The 22,649-nt window shown below is 36.7% G+C and overlaps 3 protein-coding genes across 3 annotated transcripts; 1 reads left to right on the top strand and 2 right to left on the bottom strand.

Annotated features, from left to right (window-relative positions):
- The first annotated feature begins 770 nt into the window (after positions 1–770).
- Positions 771–6,937, top strand: LOC145204011 (beta-1,3-galactosyltransferase 5-like). The gene is made up of 4 exons (XM_080076405.1): positions 771–953; positions 1,440–1,636; positions 2,352–2,577; positions 3,182–6,937. The coding sequence occupies exons 1-4, from the start codon at positions 853–855 to the stop codon at positions 3,744–3,746; spliced, it is 1,089 nt and encodes a 362-aa protein (XP_079932531.1). The 5' UTR covers positions 771–852; the 3' UTR covers positions 3,747–6,937.
- Positions 6,938–7,095: 158 nt separating this feature from the next.
- LOC145204012 (beta-1,3-galactosyltransferase 5-like) lies at positions 7,096–12,757 on the bottom strand. Its single transcript, XM_080076407.1, has 4 exons — positions 12,533–12,757; positions 12,055–12,176; positions 9,807–10,032; positions 7,096–9,201 (listed from the first exon to the last, which is right to left on the bottom strand). Exons 1-4 carry the CDS (start codon positions 12,634–12,636, stop codon positions 8,649–8,651), a joined length of 1,005 nt encoding a protein of 334 aa, XP_079932533.1. The 5' UTR covers positions 12,637–12,757; the 3' UTR covers positions 7,096–8,648.
- A 6,195-nt stretch (positions 12,758–18,952) lies between these two features.
- Positions 18,953–22,432, bottom strand: LOC145204883 (uncharacterized). The gene is made up of 3 exons (XM_080077494.1): positions 22,016–22,432; positions 20,455–20,549; positions 18,953–19,601 (listed from the first exon to the last, which is right to left on the bottom strand). The coding sequence occupies exons 1-3, from the start codon at positions 22,091–22,093 to the stop codon at positions 19,331–19,333; spliced, it is 444 nt and encodes a 147-aa protein (XP_079933620.1). The 5' UTR covers positions 22,094–22,432; the 3' UTR covers positions 18,953–19,330.
- Positions 22,433–22,649: the final 217 nt, after the last annotated feature.

The raw sequence follows: 22,649 nt of genomic DNA, 5'->3' as shown, positions 1-22,649 counted from the left end.
AGTTCACTGTGTTGTCGGGGTTGGAATATCTTTCAAGCAAAGGTACTATGTGGTTTGGCCACAAACATAACGATTGTACCACAAAACGTTTCATAGCCGAGTGTTAGTGGTGTTTCGGTATTCAAACATTTCAACGAAGTTAGATTTTTCCAGTTTATCCTACATCGTTTCTGTGGTGTAAATGCTGCAACTGTGCAGCAACATTTTTCGCCCTAAACTCGCTTCGTTAGCCAGTCACGATTCAGCAATCCAATCCCGATTGAACCCAACTTAATACACTAAACGGCTTAAGCTTGCAAAAACAGCACAGCACTGTACTGATTCAAATCGAACACTTGGAAATTTTCTTATTGAAGACGCATTGTTGTGACCAGATAACTAATCAACCATTGCTTACCAATTAACTTATTACCATCTTTTGTTTTCCGTCTGGGCGTTTACAAGCTCCCTAAATACATTGTTGTCAGTTTTTGTTTTATAACTTGTGGGCTGATTATAGAAAGATAAAGGTGTTTCATACAACCTTTTAAGCCACCGAAATCAGTATGTGTAAATATTATTTTGCGGAACACTAAACGAAATTTTATGAAGGTGCATTTCCGTGAACAAGCTCACACCCAACTACTGTATTGTACTTGAGCAGCTAGAGGTCTACGCCATTACATTCGTATTATTACAAAACAATAAACGAAGCCGATATCAATGTTTTTGCATAAAACTGGTTTAAAAACATTATGCTGTACAAGCCATAGACGTGTTCTTATATACTATGTTTTTTTTTTACCTGCAGATAGCTTAGAAATATAAGATAAACATGTTAGAGTAGAATTTTGTTGCGTCTTGGTTGTCAAGATGCCAAGTACGGCTTGGAAAACTTTTTTTCCGATGGCTGGTTGTGCCATCTTTGTAACGATGACAATCTTTTTCTTTCACGACCAGCACTTGAATACCAGGTAAATATATTTTGCAACATATAAAGTTAATGAATGTGTGAAAATGTACAAACTAAGTTAGTGTGGTATTGTTCAATGCATAAACTTGCAAACGAAAAGGTAACTTGTGCAGTGGTAAAAAAACTGTGATTATTGAAGACATTTTGTCAAAAGAGTGCAAACATAAACGTTTAAAATAAAAACCTTTTTGGTTTTCAGGCGTAATATATATCAAGGGCTCCAGTATTGACTGTAGGGAGACGTTGGTATTTTACGACGTTTTGGCTTGTTATAGCAACCCTATAAAATTCTATGCGTGCGTGTATTTTTATGGCACAAAATGCCTCCCTGCCTCGTAAATTGGCGACCAGTTAACCGACGTCTCAATATTTGTTGTGATAATAGGCTGGAAAATCGATGCTGTTATTCACGGAAGGAAGACTGCTTTCCGCTTGAACAACTTCCTGTTTGCCCTGTTTGAATTTTAACTTTTTTTTCATCTCGCAGACTTTGCACAATGACCAGGATTGTTTACAACAATATCACAAAAGTCATAAATTCCACACAACTTGTCGACGTCACAGTGACAATGCCGCCAATGCCTTTGTATTACGTCACAATTAAACCGCCTTTGACGTTTTTGAAGGAGCCGATATTCATTGAAAACGACTCCTGTGCGCGCACAGAATGCATGGGAGCAGTAAGTGAGTAAATTATCTGTGTTCAATCGAGCAGTGTTTGTATTTGTATTGCAAACAGTATCAACAACTGTAATAAAACTTGAGATAGATACTGTATCATGGGCAAAGTGGCTGTTAAAAGCTACACTAGAATTGTACGTTGGGCCTGGCTTTTCGGGCCGGGTTCGGGCTTAGATTTCATCACAAAAACAGGCTTGATTTGGACCTGACTTTTCATTCTGTGTCAATATTTTATTTTAAATACAATAAACTTGCTATGTAGTCAGTTGCTGGACCTAACCTATGTCAAACAGCCCTAAAACGATTGTGTTGTTGTCTGAGTCTTTTCCTGCGGCTTCAATGTATACATTGTTTCGTATTCTAACGCCTCAGTCCCTAAAAAATCAATAAAACTCTGTGTGGAACAAGAGGTCGTTCAGAAAATGTCGTTTGTCGTGGAAACGAAAATAACTCAGGCGTAATATGAAAGGCTTTACCCTGAAAAACCGTGGCTACTTACACCGTGCGTGACCTCTGCGTGAAAAAACAGGAAATTTATAAAAACGTGACGAAAAAAGGGAAGCAAATTGCAGAAATTTGTACAAACAGAAATTTATGTGTAAGATTTGCTGCTGGTGGTCCACTCGTTTAAAATAGACCTTTACTCTGCACAATTGTACTACTTGAGTGAATTGGTTTAGCCAAATTACAGAAAGTTTTAAACAATTCAAAATTTTAGACAAAACTTGGACAATGGTGATTTTCGTTAAAACGACGGTTGGAAACTTCCAGCGTCGAGGAATTTTACGTCGCACTTGGGGGTCCGTCGGTTCAGTCGGTCCTGCAAGGTTCCATGTTGTGTTCGTTGTCGGGAAAATTGAGAATACTGGACGGAATAATATACTGGTTGAAGAACAAGAAAGATTTGGAGACATACTCCAGTTTGACGGGCCTGATGACTACAAGTAAATATGACACATGTTGTGGGGGTTGGCCTTTTTATGTCCTGTCTGCAAATTTGAATTGGCAATTTTCTGCTAAAAAAGTTTAACTTTGCTGTCTGGAGCAGTCAAAAACAAGGCAGAAAATAAAATCAGGGAGTGCAAATTTTGTCTGAAAGTTTTAACCGTGATCCAATGCTTAAAGTGCATTAAAATGCTGTCTTGTGTGGAAGTATTTTTTTCCTTTGGTATCTGATTGGGGGCTCTGATATTCTGGATAAAACTAGCAAATTAATTTGTAAATGTCGTTTTTAATTAGTAAATGTTGTTTTATCAGTAAAATCATTTTGCAAGTAAACAACGATTCAGGGTCAATAATTCATGACTGTGGAAAATTTCAGGGCAAAAAAGTCTAAATCAGTGGCTGTATGAACATATTGATACTGGGATCAGCCCTGAAGCGTCGATGCAGACCAGCGATCACTATCGATAAATCATAGTACGCCAGGATTATTAAGGCGTCTTTAATATGCCCCGCGTACTATATGATTCAGTGGCTGTATTTAAGTAAATTGTTTGAGAGCACTATTGTTAGACAAATCATTTAAACTGTATATGTTCATTGCAGAAACATCGCTCAAAAGACGCTTGCTGGAATGCAGTGGGCTTCAAATAACCTCCCAGGAGATTATCTCTACTCCTCATCAGACGACGACTTCATGGTGAATCTGGGAGGTTTAAAAGATGATGTTGACAATGGATTCAAACAAATCGAGAAGAAAAAATGGCCTGAGTTCCCAATCATGTGCGGCTTTATTTTCGGGCCGAAAGAATCCCCAATGCGTGGGGAATCTGCAAAATGGTATCTTTCAAAGCTTCTGTATCGATGGACGGTGTTCCCTCCATATTGTCACGGTGGATTTTACACCACTTCCGTTCGAGTGGTCGGACAACTTTACGAACTCTCGAGAACAGTTGACCCACTTCCGGTTGATGACGTGTGGATTACCGGCATATTACGTCAGAAGATTGGAATGCCTGACGAAATGATTTTTCGTTCCCCTAGCAACCCTGGCGGACACTTGAACGGTTTTTACGGGAAAGGCGACATCGGAAAGCGGGGTTTAATGAACGATGAATGGAATAATCTCTACAAAACTTTTAAAGATCGGTTTCGAGTTTGTACGTGCTAGCGAATATAGCTGCAACTTAGCATTATTATTTTTGTTTTTTTAGATAATGACGGTCAAATAAAACATTTTGTATATTTTGTCATGTGATTATGTACCATGACAACGGGGTTGTTCAAACATGTCAAAATTTTGGCTTGCATTTTCATGTTTGGTATTTTTAGAGTTTATACTGAATTATGTAACTAATTAATTACGCTTAACCCTGTTATATAGTTGTTTGTCCATTAGTTTCTTATTGTTGCCTTAAAACTTTAGATACTTTATACCCAATTTGCAGTAACTACATATATGTGTCTGTTCATATTTGTTTCATTGCATTATTTTTGTGACACAATGGACTGATTCTGTTTTCTGTTGTCACTAACTGTTACCAAACAATGACCAGACGCGTTTACCCCCTTTGTTCAACATTGTGACGCATTGCTGATGAACTCATTGTGTTTGATTGTTGTTTTCCCATGCATCACCCAAATCCGGTTTGTTTCTATGCATAATGTGCTTTGCTTGACCCAATGCACTACCAACTTTACCAACGATATTCAACAATATTTATAAGTTGGTGCGTTTAATTTTGCCGTAGAGTTTTTATGGTAACGCGTTTGAAATATTTTTTCGAAGATATCACTTTTACCATCAAATGGATTTGACTTTTATTCAGTCTCAAATCATGTTTGTGTTCATTATAATCTCACATCCACTTTTTGTAACGCTTTTTAAAAGCACCATTCCAAATCTGCCGTGTAACACTGTATCGTGCTTAACAATAGCAAAATAAAACTAAATCTTAGTTTGGGTACACTTGACATGGCTTGAAATAAGCCTGCAGTTTTCGATGATTATGACACATAGCCTTTGTTTTGTAATAATGCAGTAAAGTTTCATCATAATTCCAATACTTTGCAGTATAATCACTTTTAGTTCAATATTACTTGGCTGAAATCGGCGATTTTTCCTACAATATTTGAAAAGACATTTCAAATTTCAGATCGTTCTTGGTGCTTATATTTCGTATTTCGATGTCTTTAGTTTCATGATTTTGTATTTAATTCCTGTTGTGGTCATTTTTCCCCCACACTATTTCCCTAATATGTATCTATTGGTAAAAAAGTGTTTGTGTTGCTCCCACTAAACATTTGTTTCGGCTTTTTACGCGACTGTTGTCCATTTAAAACAGTGGTTCTTAACCTGTAGGTAATTAAACAATTTTCAAGGGTATCACTAATTTTTATTTTATGACGTCATCTTTCAGTGACGTCATATATTCTTAATTTTCGGAAAGGGAGTAAATATCTTAGGATAACAAACATAAAAAGGTTAAGAATCACTGATTTAGATCATTCATTAGCACAGTACATTGTGGCAAGGATTGGACTTTGAAGACTAATTTTTACTCACTGCAGCCATTGGGTTTCAAGTTCGTACGTGTTCGCCTATATTCTGATCTTCATTACGTAATATTTGTTGTGTTACTGCCCGATAACACCTCAAAAGTGCGACCGTATAAATAATTATTTGTTGTTTTGCTTGTGTCGACAGATATTTAAACTCACAAGCAGTATTGTATTTAGTTTTCTTGTCAAGATTATATCACAACACTTTGACATATGTTTGTTAGTTTGTGATTTACTTTTGGTTTGCATTGTAACTAAAATTTTGCTGTTTTTCTACAATGAAATCTGCTTAAGGCACTTTTTTTTACTAATCCCTTTTCAATTACATCAGTAACACTTCAAATTATTACAGTTTGTTCGTTTTATGAAAATACGTTGTCTTTTTGTTCCCTTTTTCGGTCCAGTAAAAACTCCATGAGTCTGCATTAAACCTGCTAATTTATTAGTTATATTTTTTTTTGTACCTTGGTCACTTTTGAACTTACAATTTACAAAGTTTTACGACTATAAGGAAAATCCTATTGACATTTCTACATTGTCAATGCCCAGTCCTGTTTTTCGAGTGTGTTAAATGACGTTAAACTATGCTTCCTAATATGTTTCAGTTGTTTTGTTGCATCTGACAACAACCGAGTTAAGGAAGTTTTTAGACTTTGACAGCAACACTTTGAAATTCAAAAAGTGTTTGCTTTCACAAGTATTTCCGTATTTTTCTCGCCCTTACGTTGTTCTAACCTAAATACCCTTGGAGTAAAAGCGTGAAAACGAATTGTTCATGAAACGGTAATCGATTTGGCAAAACGATGCTTGCATTGATGCGTAACGTCCGTCCCCAAAAACCGTTCTTGTGTTTTTTTAGCTTACACAACTGGTTGCAGACAATGCTTCAGATGATTTCGGTTAAACGCAATTAGGCAAGTTTTTCTTGCTAATAACTGAATTATGCGACTGCACGGTTTACTTTCCACGTTACAGTTTAAGGTTCAATATGCAGTAAAGCAAAACTTGCAACAAACTGTAAAAATGTCCTAAGCAACAACAAAAAACAGTTTGCTGTACAGTAAGTATTGATATTGTACAAATTTATTATCTGTATTTTCACGTGAGAATTACTTGTTGGGAACAGGTGGTTATAACCGTCGAATCCTGTCAACCAGTACCATGTATCCATTGGTGGGATTCAGCCGGTTCGCACCGGTTCTATAGAACCGTCTCACGAAATTTTATGAGATCAGCGAACCGGTTAGCATTACTGGTGACTGTCAATAGATTTTTTGTAACAGAACTGGCCGAAAAAAATTAATCCTTCCACTGCTTGTATCGTTTTCTTGCCAAATTCAAAAGAATAAATAAATAACAATTCTGTTCACAAGGATTGAACCAAAGGGTATTTTTAATTATTGCATGTTTCTATAAGTGTACTGAAAAGTATTGCAATAATATTGATAAACAACATGGCCTTGTATTGCCAAATCTTATCTAAAAAGTTTATGTTTTTAGTTTATAATAGCGGTGCAATGTTAAATAATCTGGCTGTACAATTTACGTCATAAGTTAGGTGAAATTCTTCTTTTTCTGTGCATTAACAGATTGTGTTCAACAGCATTGAATTGACACAAAAAACAATTTATGGAAAATGAGTTGAATTCAAGCAATGTTGAATAAAGAAGACCATCCCAGGCACCGACATTTTTTTGTGTTTATGTGATGTTTATTTCCGTATGCTACTTCGGCTCCCTCTTGTGCTCATAACCGTTTCCTTGTAAAATACTTTTTCATTAATACACGGCCGCCACTGCATGATATTGATCATAACATTTGGCCGCATAGGTTTGCATAAGCAGAACCGTTAACCAGCAATTCAGGTTGGTCACCCATCACCAAAAACAATGCGTGATCCAATTTATGTTTCGTAACCAAATATGCTATTCGACTAATATTATCAATAAAAAGAGGCGTGATTTGCCTTTGGTGTATTCGACAAGAAAGTAGAAACAAAAATGTAAACCATAGCACATGGAAAGTTGGGCAGTCAGCACAATTGACAACTTTTCAAGGTCTTAAAATATGCAATAACACCAAGTACAAAATTTTGAAAACGCATATTGATAGAACAATGTTAAAAATGAAAAGTCAAAAATAACTTATTTTCATTGAAGTTTCAAGCACAAACAAAAGTCTGGGAGGTACAAAATGATTTGTTAAGAAAAGAGACGCAATAAAACACACAAAAAGCGTTTTTTCTTCAAATTACGTTTGCGCATAAAGACACCAAAATGATTTACTTTAACGATGCCTAGGTAAATAAATTTGGTAAAATGTTTAGCTTATCTTGTGTACAACTTGGCCCATGGTGTATTTTGCTTCAAGCACAATACATCTTAACTATAAATCGTATTACTCCGTTGCAATATAGTAAAAACTGCCTTTAACCATTTAAACCAGTGGTCCTCAAAACAGTACCGCTCCCTGACAGCAGCAAAATTTTTATTTACTGGGAATAAACCAGATTATCAAGTTGGAAGTATTCATTATTGCAAAAAATGATCAAATTGCTAACACTGGTCATTTAAACACATAAGCATCAAAACTTTTTGTTCAATGTATCTAACTTGCAGCACCCCAAAATATCAATTTGATCTTGAGTAACCCTTTTATGATTGCAAACGGCCCCAGGGTGGCGCTGTTACATACTTTGAAACCACTGGAGAAGACCGAACTTTAAATTTGTGTAAAAAATAAATGATAAACACCAACTTCGGTTTTGACGTAATGGTAGAAACAATTTAGGCCTGTTCGCATTTAGATACACACAAAACGCTGGGTTAATATGACAACATTTCATTTGCAATTTAGCAAAAAAGTACGAAGTAGTTCACGATAGTTTAACACTTGATAAAGGCGACGTAACAAAAATACAACATTTGTCTAAAACGCACCACTTGCGGTAATAGCGCTAAAAACTGTAAAAAATCGTCCGGACGTAGTTTTGGCTTTGTAGTTCGAAATTCGTTATAAAGTACATTTTGTCAGTTTGTTTGTTTTTGCCAAAACAAGTTTCAAATTCATATGAGCTCAATGCGATCTAAATGACAGGTAGCAGTTTTAAAACACGATTTAGTTTTGTAGCCTGGTATATTAAAGAGAAAATATTTGTTAAAAGTATTTGTTTTGTTAAAAAAGGCTGATCGAGCTAAAATGACTGTTTGCATCTGAGTAGCATTTTTGCTTGTGAATTCACATAATCAGCGTATTATTGCGTTTAAAAAAGTGAGGCAATATCCTGAGGTCAGAAACATAACATAATACGACACAACGGGCATCGGTCTAATGTACCCGGTATTGCAGGACTGTGTATAAATACGTATATCCCCGTCAAACCAGCCATACTTGTGATATCGACACCATGACTCAAATGCAGTTGAAGAACCTTTTCACCCTGCTTGACCTTTAAATCCTTGGCTCAACCGGCCCCTTCTTTGGTTATTACGTCATAAACCGTTATGTGACATCATAAAGTACATTGGCACTGAGTCGTATTTTCGAACGTCCGTTTCATCTCATCCCACTTTTTGCTCATAGCAGCGCGGACCGCGTCATTAACGGAACCAAAGTGTTTCGTCACTTCCGGCATTTTCAGCACCAAGTGATCGGAAAAATTTAATCTGCGACGTAATATTCCCGTAATCCATACGTCATCCAGACGTAACATGGGCGCCACTAGTGACGTATTGTAGAGGTCTTTTGCCAAGGGTAACGACATGACGTACATGCCTCCGTGGCAGTAAGGAGGGTAAATATTGGGTCGGTACTCGTCGTATGAAACGTACCACTTCCAGCCTTGCACCCTTAAAGGTTTTTCCTCTAAACCTTTGATGAACATACACATGATTGGTAGAGTTGAGTTGTATCTTTTGGTCGCGTTCAGCATCACTTCTTGAATGGAATGCGTCATTTTCCTGATGTCAATCAGAAAATCGTCGTCGGCCGACGCGTATAGAGTGTTGCTTGGCAAATGTTTGGATGCCCATTCCATTCCCGCAAGGACTTTGTAGGGCATCAGGCTGCAAATGAAAGAACAGTGATGCGTTATTCATGAGTAAGTGTAGGATTAGGACAAAAAGCAGCAAGAAGTGATATTTGAACAAACTTCGGTGTGATATTTGGCTTGTAGATAAACTTGTGTGACCTCTTGTAAAAGGTTGTATTTATTTAGTGCCATTTTGGGTGCGTTCGTTGCAATTTGTTGAAGAAACCCTAATACCTACATTAACTTACTTAAGTCTAATTTTGAGCGTTAAATGTTTTCTGTACACATGGTCGACAAAGAAATTCGTACCAGTGAAGATTTTTTAATAGTTTTAGCCAAGACGCTTTATCCGAATTCAAATTGACGAAAAAGTTGAACATACTCGTTTTTATTTGGATACCAGACAATTTTGTATTGTATGTTTATACTGGGTACACACTTGAAGACTTTTAAGATCATGACAAAAAAAGAGAAGCCAACATACTTGTATAAAACATAAAGTTTCCACAATTCTTAGGACATACTTAAACGAAATGTTCAATGACATAAGAAGTGTCGAAACGTTATTTTTTTACAAATAGAATAACTTGCATGTTTCGTGTCAGAATGTTTGCCATGAATACCATAGTTACTACATACTCGTAATCATCAGGCCCGTCGTATTGTAAAATATCCCCATATCGTTCCTCCTCCACATCAAGCAGGTTTAGAGTGGCCGGATGAGAGGTTTTGCCCATCAGGAAAACCGCCTCAAATCTGCCACCGTTCATGTAACTCACAGCGTTCCACGTGCGACGGAGTAACTCCCTGCGCTGAAAGTAGTTGGCCTTGGACTTGATAAAGGTCACCAGCGTGAAGTTTACACCTGAACAAATAAATGTGTGGTTTATATACAGGGTTTTTGATATCCAGAAAAAATCTAAGCGTTAACCATGTGGAGCTAAGAAGAATATCTTAAGAGTCCAAGTGTTTCGCCTCATACCAGATACAGTGCATTATTGCTCAATTATGAGTTTTGTTATGCCCATTTCTGTCTTGTCTTAATAGTTTAAATTCCGTAACAACGTCTTATCGCGAATTTTGGATAAACAATTCATATTATTGTGACATTAAAGTCCACATATATTTTATTTTACGCCTATACGGGGCAGTGCTTGTCAAACACCCTTGTTTTTCGTTTTTCCAATTTACCTTTTTTTTCACGGGCAAACCAGCAATATATCATTCAACCCATGCAATTTGTGGAATATGTTCTGATAACCCGTAATTAACTTTAAAATTAAGTTAAATTGCATATTTTAAGTAGCTGGCGTTTGCATGAAGCCTGTACATTGAACAGTTAAGGTTGGGCCAAAAACTAAATGGTCTGGATATAAATGAGATGCCCAAGTAGATTCATTTACCGAACAGCTGACAGTAGGCTACCACTTTTCTATTATCAATGGAGCCCAATCTGTCAAAATTTATGGAAATGACGAACCGATGGCTTTCCGTTAGTCTGGCGATTTCATATATACCAAAACCACATCTGATGACAAAAAGAGCTGACAACAGTTGCCTCATACAACGTAAGTTGATATTATAACATTTGGTTCTGTACAGTTATTTCTTGGAAAGTTCTGCGAGACTTTAATTTGTGACTGTTTCTTTGAAAACGACGACTTCCTTTTAAAACCTATTTGTACTGCGGACCGCATTAAATAGTGGAAAGTGCGCCAGAAACGCAATTCTGCTTATTTTTAAAAATATTACATTTAAAAAAGAGCCGTATGTCCTGCGAGTAAGGCCATAAGTTTACAGTTCACATGTTAGAATTGCAACTCCAACGGTTTACACTGGTCATGCGTTTGAATAATTTGTACTCAATGTACTTTGACCACCTGCTGGGTGAAATGTATTGTAAGCTAACTCGTTTCTTTGGAATCGATCTGTGATGCTTCGTTGAAGGTGAAATCATGGCCAACGTAATTAGAAACAAGGTAATTAAATTATATTCCCCGATGACCTCTACGTCACATTGCATGCCCTGTTGCGTCATAAGAGGTTTAACATTCCATAACGTGCACAGTGTTTCCACGAAACGAATTTCTCAGGAAAAATATTTTAACGACATATATACACCAAGACGTTCTAACTTTTGCTTTTGCGTAAGCTTTGCAAGCATATTCAGAAAGCATGTGAAATTTAAGCACCTTGTTCTACTTACTGGGCATTTGCTTTCAAACCACCATTAGGTCACATTGTAGTCAACTGGTCTTTAGTTTCATAACACAGACATATAGATAAATTTAAGTGTTTGCTATTCGGTTTTAAAAGTACAATTTAAGTCATGTGATTATAAAACGCAATAAATCACATTTACAGGAATTTAGTTAAATATTATACAAATCTGTGGCGTTTTCCAGATTCAAGGCACAATAAAACGTTATTAAAAATCGCTGTCAACGCCTTTTCATAGTAACAACAGCCACATAAGAGGGCCAGGCCTTCGCTATAATGGCACTCAAAACGTAAAAATCAATATCAGATGCTATAAGTGTAAGAGATATTATAACCACTATTGTTATGATGCAAACTACAGTAGCCCTCAAGGGTATAGGCATTGATTCCTGTACTCGGTCATAGTATTTCAATTTCCAACGTTGTTGATTAACCCTAATGTTGTCTTTTGTTCAAGTTAAAACGCAACAACTTGTCATGTATAATATCATAGGGCTTGAGTTGATTATTAAAATACACTTAACTTAAAGGCATGGATGTTTTTATAATACACTCCAATCAACTGTCTTGTGATTCATAGCCAGGGGCTGTACCTTTTTAAGAGCTACTGGCAATTTTCAAACAGTAGAAACATAATTGCTTTGCATTCGTTTATCATTGTCCTTACTTTTGTTTTGTAAACAAGGGTCTTTGTCGCAGACATGCTCGAGTAGTTTTCTGGGTTCACGCAGGTAGCTGTTTGGCGGTCTTGGGTTAATGTATCCAAACATTAACGGGTCGTACGACAACCTGTTAAACGGAAAACACATGGTAACGTTGCTAAATATACTGTTTACTGTTTGTATGATGTATTTTCGGCAAAACATATTGACAAAACCAACATTATTTTCCAATTTATACAACGAATATTTTGGGTTAAGGCCAAATTTATTGTCGTAATGGCTATACAGACCACATTTTAAACTTTGTTTTAAACTGAAACGAACAGAATAGCTAATAAGTACAAGCTTAACGTTTTGACACGCGTAATTGCATTTTCGAAGGTTACACCCATGCGAACTTATGAGAAATCAGAAACTGGTCAACCAATCAGTATGTGCAATGGTGCATAAAATTTCTGCCAGTTCAAAGGCTGACCAACATACCTGCGTTTGTAGTATTCGCTTTTCGAGAAGACAATGGCAATAATCGTGTATGAGACCAATCCAGAAAACATAACAAGGAAAACACATGGCATTGTTAGCCTCATTTCAAACAAATGAGCAAAACGTAGCCCTTTGCTCCTTTAAGGCTTTGTTTCACCTTATTCAGTTAGGCCCGTTATTATAAATCGCCTGCAAAAACATAACATATGTAGGTTTTAAAGTTAAAATGCCGCAAAATGCTATTGAACAGCAACACTAGCTGCAGGCAAAAACAGTTCCAAATTATTTTTACAGCCGTTTAAAATTTTCTTTTCTGCGAAATTGCTGTTTTTTCTGCAGTCGTTAAAATGCTGCAAAATGCTTTTAACAGCAACACTGGCAGCAGGCCAAAACAGTTCTAATTCGTTTTTGACAATGTTTAAAATATGTAGGAAGGGAGTACAGTATTTGTCTAACCTTTTTCTCCAAACTAAAGACTGCAGTTTTGTCTGACTTATAAAGCAACTACAGAACTAAGACTTGACCTAGCACCAAACTGTTACTTGAAACGACAAGGCTGTTTATAGCGTGATCATTTCATTATAAATCATTCCATCTTAGTGACCTGTGATCAATAAAGCGTCCGACTCGATTGATTAGCTAGCAAAAACAGGTGGTGACGTAACAAGGATCAATACCGCGCCGCATTATCACTTTTATCGACGTCACAAAGAAGCGGTTTCATGCTTGATGCCTGACTTTTGCATTACATGGTTTAGTTCAAAAACAATAGCTGTTACAACGATGATTGAAAAACAATGAACACGTTTGTTGTTACGTTGATGATTGAAAGGCATTTCAAAACGGCTTCGTCCAGCCAAGGGTTTAAGGTCTTTGCATCAATTTGGGCGTTTTAATCAATGTTTAATATCAACCATATTGCGGAATGTAAAAACTGGTTCAATTAATCTCTATGGGCCTGTCTTTAGTGCGTTTTCAGATTGGTGGCATACATTAAACTGCTCAAGACGCAATAACGTCCCTATGTTATCTGCACTTTGCTGACCCAAATTTTCACAGCAGTAGAAGTCTTTTTTCTTTAGGTTTTTGTCTTTGATAGATATCTTGTACTTTAGTATGATGAACTGCGCGACTACGTTGGGCAAAGAGCTCACTCCACCCACTACAAATCCATATTATGCTTGTACAAACACGGTGCACTCTGCAAATTAAACTAGTCAATATAGACCTGGTATTTAAACAGAGCCAAGTAAAAGCCTGACAGCTCTACCAACCAGTAGGCATTCTTGCCTTGGTAGCAAGAACTGTTGATTGATTTATTTTAACTTGAGTAAAACCGTTTTAAGTTAGAACGAAATACAATACGTGAATACAACTTTTGTGGACTTGAGACTAGTATGCTGTGGTGACTAAGTAAGAATAATAAAAAAATAAAGCCACACAAATAAACCAAATAAGCGTTGTCTTTGATTTCACTCTTAAACTACTCTTTCCACTGTCTTTGATAAAGTAGCACTAAGCTGTAATTCTGTACCGCTTTCAGTGTATATGTAAAGGCCAGCAAATTGGCAATTTCAATTACACGACCAACCCTTTGAATATTTACATACAGTCTCGCTTCAGCTTTGTATAATTTATCTCTAAGAAATGGCAAAGTAAACGTAGATATCAGAGTTCGGTGTTTCCGAAGGACGACCTCTCAAGTGATAGCTCGAGGCGTTCACAAAATCAATCATTCACATCATTGCCTGTCGTTTTACGTCTTCACGTGTTTCAGAAGCTCTGTCTAGGACTCTAGGTTGTTGGTGCTATGAGCAAATAAAATGTTTAATGAGCAAACAAATACCTTTGTGATGTTTCAAAGAGACGTATGCAAATAACTTGGTCTAAGGGAAACTCATGCATAGCTGAAATTCATTAGGGGCAAATGTTCACTTTCATAACGCAAAAAATGTAACCTCGACTGTAGAAACGGGATTTAAATGAATTGACAAGCACTATCGTATAAAATTGGCTATGATACTGCCCTGATAAAACAGTAACCTACTTCTTCTCTCAGCAACTTTTCCTATGCTGCTTGGTGCTGTACGAACAGTTGGACCTTAGAAAGTAAGTTCGCTATCATGCTGTGCTGAATGCTGAGCAAGACAAAGTGGCCCTTGTACATGTACATGATTAGATTGGTTACTTAATCAAACCTTGTTACAGGATCGGTTCTTGTTCACCAAACAACCAAGCAAGTTCCTGTGTCACTTACAGTCAGTCAAAACAAACGACCTCTGAATCAAGTTGTTTTTCTTGAACTGTTGCTGACTACTGTACTCTACTATCACACAAACTGACAGGGGAAGGCTGAAAGCATAGGCGTCACGCTTTAGTAGTGAGAAAATGCTGTTTTGTCGAACAGCCTAGCACCCACCAACTGTGATCAACAGACCAGACGAACAACACACAAACGGATACATCACTGAAACTTTGTGAACTGCTTTCCAGGCGCCAGGCATCTACTAGCGCCTTTAACTGACTATGGAAGCCTTTCGTGCAGTTTTTTACTCCCAATGAATAAGTTTGTTGATAGTAACTTGTTTGTTAACTAAGTGACTTGGGTTTATAACAGTTGCCTTTCGTTACATAGCTTTCTTTATTTGGGGTTGTAAACAAGGAATGTAAACAGCGGTAAACTTTACAGTTAACTTTTAAACTCCAAAATCTCCGGGAAAACTTTTCTTTTGACGAAGCCAACGGCTTTCCCAGCTATAACTGTGGATCAAACAATGTGCTCCTTCAGTAACTACGAAGCAGTAACTGGTAGTTGCTTCTACCGGTATCGGGTTATTATTTGCTTCTAAGAAAGTTTACCAAGAAACACTTGACTATTGATACGATGTAACTTATTAAACTTTCCAATACTACTCTATTTTAAAGAGGCTCGTAAAAATAGTTAAATACGGCATTTGACAATATGAGTTTAACAGAAAACGCCTATCCCGAAAGACCAGTTGATTTGTTCATTGTCAGAATCTATATCGCTGTACAGAATGTTTGCAATTCAACTGACATAAAGCTCATGTGGCGATCTAAAAACACAACTACTCCTACCAACAAAACAAAACACAAAATACACCACATTTCTTCCACACTTCACAACAACATGGCGAACTGGCAAGTTTCAAATTGGCCACCAGTCTTGCTACTTAAAGTCGTAAGTGTGACCTAGATTTCGTAAACAATGGCCATTGACAGACACTTGAAAGTGTTTACCGCCTCCAAGTCTTTGTTATTAACTGTTACGTCACAATTGCTTTCAATTGAATGAGTTCTCAAACAACAACAATAACCAGCCAATCTTTAACTATTGACTACAGCAACACTTAACAATGCGTCAAATAGCGGGCACGGCGAAACGAAAAAATCTCCCGCAAAAGTCTAAAGGCGACGTCACAGAAGAAGTGACGTAAGGACATGTGATTTGTCATGGCAGCTATAAACGGAAACAGTCCGGAAAAGGATGCCACGAAATTTAATCCGACGAAACTCTGTTGTCATTGCCAAACGGCACAGTTTAATGCACGAAGTTAGAGCATCAACTTATAGTCAAGAAACCAACATTTTATTACATAATGCAGTTGCTTGTCTTGCTTTTTCTTGTTACTTGATATCAAACAAACTACCAATCGCACAGACATGTCTGTGAATGTCATTCACTAAAATCAACCCGTCCAAACCGAACTAACAACAACTGTGCAAATATAGTGACAAGTATGAAGTATTTGGGGTTGTTGAACTAAGGAAGAATGTCGATTTAACCGCTGAAGCTAACAAGCACATGAACGCTACTCAAATAAACTGACTTTGAAAAGCTCTATTCCATTGTTAAATCTTCTTTAATGCAGGAACTTCGTCCACTGTTTGTCTTTCAAGAGCTGCAAAGTCAAGTTTCCTAGGTGCGAAGTAAAATTCCAAATTTCTGATGCCATGGTCCCGTTTTTTAAAGTATATATAGAGCTCAGTTGCTTTGTGCAAGGAGCAGGTAAAGGACAATTGGCACAAAGTCGTTATTGTGACTTCACAGTGCAAAGGTTGCTTTTTGTTCAGTCACAATGCAGTCTGACGTTCAAGGAAGTAAGTGCAGAACGACTGTAAAGGTGACAATATGTGCTTTTTTAAACACTGGTTCTTTACTGTCATCATTGGAATAATCTGTTGTAGTTCGACTGTCAAGTTAATGCCATCAGTTAATAAAGCCCTTACTTAATACCACATGTTTAGCCAATTACCATAAACTGCAACTTGCAAGTCTTATTAAACGGTTTACTAAACTAATCTATAGTCAGCACTTTGTGAATGTTATGGTTATTGGTCTTTTTGTTGTTTGGTTTCGGTTATGTTGCAAAAGATAAGAATCATAACACTGTATACATCAGTTCATTTAGCTTTCCAAACTCAACAAGGTCAAGTCAAATTTTACAAGGTCAACTTTAAAACCAGTAACCAGCAACTCTTTTTAGTGCACTGTTCAATTTTCAATAAATTGAAATATACTGTTCAATTGGCAATTAACTATCCAATACCTAATGTAGTTAAAACTTGCTGTTCGAAACTTTCATGGTGTTCAAAGATTTCTGTTGCAGGTCAATGCTGTTGTGTATATTTTCAGCAGCACTCCACGCAGTCATGTATGTAAAACTTGATTTATCACGGACATCACTTTAGGCTTCCTTATTGCCAAACGCATTCACCTACAGTTCCTCTTTGCTGCTGTATGTAAACGCTGCTGACTGCTGGGAAAAACTTTTCCTGTCATGGCTCATGTGTGGAGGGAAGTCGTTGAAATGTCGTCACAATTAATCTACTACGTAACAGAGATGGCCACTGGCGCGAAAGTTAGGCTATTTGCTCTGGCCTGATACTAAAACGTTGTTTATGTTATGTGACAGAAACATACGATTGTTTTTACAGTTCCAAAACAAAAAGATCTGTTGAGAAAGTAAACAAAAATATTAGGAACGATGTTACTTAAATCGTAGAAATTCATAACGAATAGCAAATATAAAAGTTACTATAAGAGCTAGTTTTACGCTACAGCCGATTTCCAATGCATGATTTTTGACAAAAAGCTTAACAGCAACATCATTTATTGAACTTTTCCGCGTGTAACCTTTCATCTTGCTTAATCGCTTGCAAGAGCCAAAACAATTAACCTCCAAACTTTCGACTTGCAAATGTTCACCATTTTTTTACAACCAGCTTTAAATCCTTGTTTCTGATGTCCGCCTCGCTAAAGCACTCTGTGTTAAAACAAAGATTAATAATGTATGTCGGACAACTACCGTCTCCTCATTCGATTGCCCGCCATTCAATTTGTAGTCTTATCAATATTTCATGCCAAAAATCACGTGCCTGATGTTGCTGCTGTGATTGGATCCTGTACATTACCACGTGTTGCAATGCGCCAATCTGATTGGCTGATGCTTCCGAAACATAGTCCCATGTGCACTCAAACGCAATGACTTTTTTTCTTTCTACTGTTTAACTGAGCTTCATTGTGGTTAAAAAAACGTTTTTTAACTCAGCTACATTCAACAATTATTGTTATTCGTAAATCATTTTGCTTTGTATTAGCAACTAATATCACGTGATGAATGACTAAACGTTGCAACCAAATTTAATTCCCTGCTGACTTTTGCGGCAGTTATATTTTAAATCTGTGCTCACTTGGTGGCGTAAAAAGCAGTATAAATTTAATGTTGCATACCGCTAACTAACCCAAGGACCAAAATTTTCAAACATTGATTTATTTAGTAACACCGCAAGTAAGCAATTGTAACATATCTTGTTTTTGTTGGACTTATCATACCCAATCGAAATTCATTCTGGGTAAAAAAAGGGCTCAGTAAAGGTTACTTTTGTGCTTGCCTCTTTTACTTGCACACATCGCAATGTTTTAATCACAAAAAAAGTTTCATCTATCTAAAGTTGTATTGTAAGAGCTAAAACAAACAGATTCCTCTAATAGACTGATAAATTTGCAAACGTTGAGACTGAACTTGTTTAGGTTAAGGAATGTAATTGGATTTGTGGGTTGGCGTCAATCAAGACATCGAAAAACCACACATTAAACGGAAAATCTGACATTCGTAAAACCCATGCCACAAAGTTTAATGACAATATTCATGGTCTGCACTTTTAAGTGTCAAATTTTTTATCTATATCTTATAAGGTCAAATCCATAAATACTAGCTCCTGCCGAAAGCCCCAGTAGCAATGATTACAATCTCTCTCACAAAATTAGTAACGGTTTAACGGAACAACTTCCCTTCTGTCACGAATGTTTGTCAGAAATTTTCCTGTGCAATATACCAGACTGCTTTGGTAAACAGAAACTCTATGAGGTTAATTCCGAAATAGATCAAACGTGCGTTGTTTGAAGCGATAAATATATTTAATAACAGTACATAGATAAGTTTTTGCGGGCATAAATATCTGAGAAGAATAAAACACAATTCTGCGACGAGTTAAATAATTTAAATGTCAGTCACAATTTAGTGCAGCACATTTTTCGGCAGAAAGAAAAAAATCGACATTGCTCTCAAAAAGATAAATAACAAACAAACAAGTAAACGTATATGGATATGAGATTGAACGCTCAACTAAAAACAAATAGTTGCGCTCATTGCAGCTTGCCACTTATAACGTCACAGTCAAGATTATGACGTCATAAACTCTTCATTTCCGTTTCGGAAACGTGTTACTCTTCGGTTATCCGTTCATCTTTTTTTCTGTGGGAAGGGAATTGATTTACGCGAGACGCGGGTTTTTTGCACAAACGCATGCCACTGGGACTTCGTATAATCCCCAGGTTCCGTCGTAACGCGTCAAGTTCATTGTGTACGTCACCTCTACGGCGCGGTAAAGTTTCTTCAGCATCAGTTCGCCCGTGACCGGATCCTTGCATCGCGGTAAACAGATCACGATTGGAACAACATCGACAAATGGACAAACCACAAAGCCGTCCTTCCACCGGGCAAAACCTTTTTCGATCGTTTCTTGACCACGGACTATTGTGCATCTAAAAAATACAGAGTTTGTCAATCTATCAACCTATAAATATTGATTGAGATCCATGTTATACTGTAAATATTTTTAGTCTCCCTTTATAGGCTAACCTAAATTGATTTTTCTTGATACAATTTTCACAGTTTTGATTTTTACACTAATGGTAACAATGAAAATTAGCTAAGCAATAGTTATGTTTTCACGCAAAGCCACTGTTGACAAATTTTATTGTAACTCGTTATAGGCTAACAAATCAATTGATTTTCACAGTTTGACCAGCAACCTTGACGATGTGATTTTGGTTTATCCTGTTTGAAATTAGATTTTGCGCCTTAAGCATTGTAGTTTGCATATCATCAATAAAAAAACATAGCCTTAACTTAAATTGTAGGCTACATCATTGTTCTTTTTATCATGATAGTCTTTTAACGTTGACTCAAAGCTAATGCACATTGTAAGACGGCATTTCAAACATGTTCAAAACAAAATTAATAATAATGTAAAATAGGTCCTTTTTCGGTTTATATTCAAGTAAATTACAGTTGACCAGGCCCTAAATAAGCTGATACGGAATCAGAGTAATTAGCTATCCATGAGAGGCAGAATTCTGTCATGGGTTCGAATCCCGCCTAAGGCTGATTTTAATCAACCTAGAATGATTTTTTGTGCGCAAAAATGCATATTCTACTCTAGAAAACATTTACCAGCATAAAACCTAGATAACGGACCAAAAAATAAACTATGCTTCGTTAATATTGTTGTCATTCTTTCACAGTAAATGTGACTAAAAATCAGTAAAAAAAGTAAACCAATGCTTTTTACTTTTTACAGCAATATTAGTTTTCCAACACTACATGATGTTTCACCTTGCATCGTCGGTTATTTTGACTGGGGATACTCCTTGTGCGAGTTGAACAACTTGCGTTGTGTTAAGGATTAAAAGAAGAGTTGACGTGAATTTCTGTCGATAAAAAACACAATTAAAAACTTTTTTCAATCAGACGTGGATTTTTGTTTCAGTTTCGACTTAAATTAGAAAAATGTCAGGCTATACATATGTACATGCATGTACACAAGGGTGTATGATATTGTTAATTACTGTACAAAGTAAATTGTCTTCTTTCAGACTTTTTTCTGCCTGGATCAAGTCAGTAAAGGTACTTTTGTTGTAACACATTTCAATGGTGGGAAACTAATTTAATTTGGTGGTCTTGTTTCACATTTTACGCTTTTTAGGGATTTTGACTTTATCGTAAATATTTATCTGTGCAAAAAAGAGGGCCTGACAAAGTGATATTGTTATTTGCTTCTCACACTGGTTCAAGCTATATCACGTTATTTACTATCTATTTTTGTTGATTGTAATGTTTTAGAAGAAATTTACGTGAACTCGCTTTCACAAAAATAACAGTACAAATTTTTAGGTTATGCCTACTAGAACATCGAGATGTGATTTACCGAGCTTGATTTGTGTGTTTTTATAAAAACTGAACTTATTAAATTTGTTAACGTTTATTGTTGCATCGGTAATTGTTCCTCAAACATATGGCAAAACTGTTTGGTGAATTTTAAAAATTGTAGGTATCGGGCTTCAGCAAGAATTTGTGTTTATAAACCTGCATTCCTTACTTTCACAGTGTTGGACTAAAAGTAAATTCCTGTACCTAAAACAGCTGATTCTGTTTGAACAAAGGATCCTTTGGTTTTACTGTTTTACAGTTTAAAAGGTAAACAGTGATTGTCAGTTCATTCTCTACTGTTGATGGTTCTTATCCAGTACTAAAACTCTTGTTTTGTTCACAGCATCCTGTTCCATACTTCTTTGTTTTTGTTCTGTTTCTATTTTCTTACAGGCTGTACGGCTTGGTCTCACTCGTCTGATACATAAAAACTTTTCTGAATACAAATTTGATTTCAGACACAATTTTCTTCAATGTAAGTTGACCTGTTTGTAAAAAAAAAACATTCACGTGATCTTAAGCCGGATATGAAAATATGTGTGCTAAAACTTAGCACTTTCAATCTTACGTACTGCTCAAATACAACAAATATAACAACAGTACAACAACTGTATAGTGCAACAAACCTATAACGTACGACCAATAGAACATGTATGCATAAGATTGTGGATTAAAACTAAAAATTCCATTGAAATTGTGTAAAAAGCAGTCACTGTTTTCTCTGTAGTCGAAAATAGTTTTGCCGAAACGCTGGGATAACAAATGACTAAGTTTCAATCTACTTCAATCCTTCTACTGTCATTTCATCACTGCTCCCTGAACTTGTCTAGGACATACAAAAATGAGGGACAATGCTGCTTTCTCTGACTTTAAACTCTGCAGTGCTTTCAGCAGATCGTCTAAAAATTTTAAGTATGACCAACAGACCATCAACGATATTTTCTCTTCTATGACGCATTCTACTCACCATAATTTGTACGATCGTCGTCATCTTGAGTTCTTGTTGCGAAATCAAATTGGAAACTGCTTCTATGTTCCGATTCATTGCCTTAAATACTTGGAAACCGAAGGATGATGCAGAAAAAAAATCCTGCAGCTAAACCAGCATGATGAAAACATCGTTCGTTTTTCTTTCCTGTAATCAGCTTTCTGACACAAAGTGATTCACGTTCATTGAATCAAAACTAACTTGCCCTTTTGCTGCGCCAAATTCCAGTGTTTTGGGCCTTTTTTCTCTACCTTACTCGTCCACTTTTACAAAGGTTGCGTCCATTTTGAAGGTGTCCTGCGTGTAATCGTTCCGACAAGCCGTTGAATCAAATTAATCGCCTCTAGGTATTTTGCAAACCGCGTCTTACTTGTGACCTTCAGCAATCTCAGCTCGGCCACGAGGTTTTCGCATAACTTTCGATTTTCCCACGTCTGACGCAAGGCGCGCTTGTGTTGCCAAAACCCTGGACGTCGTTTGTCACCAAATAAACGGTAGCTCGCGCGGAAAATTTCACGCAACGTGCGTGGCGCTTACGGAGTTACGTCGGCGTTCAATAATGTTATTATTCACAGTAACCGCTGCGTGAATGTCAACTGTTCCAAGAACCTCG

This window comes from Phallusia mammillata, chromosome 8 (genome assembly GCF_965637545.1).
Source record: "Phallusia mammillata chromosome 8, kaPhaMamm4.hap1.1, whole genome shotgun sequence".
Taxonomy (NCBI): Eukaryota; Metazoa; Chordata; class Ascidiacea; order Phlebobranchia; family Ascidiidae; genus Phallusia; species Phallusia mammillata.
Note: the sequence above shows the minus strand (reverse complement) of the source record. Positions and strands in the feature narration are given on the sequence as shown.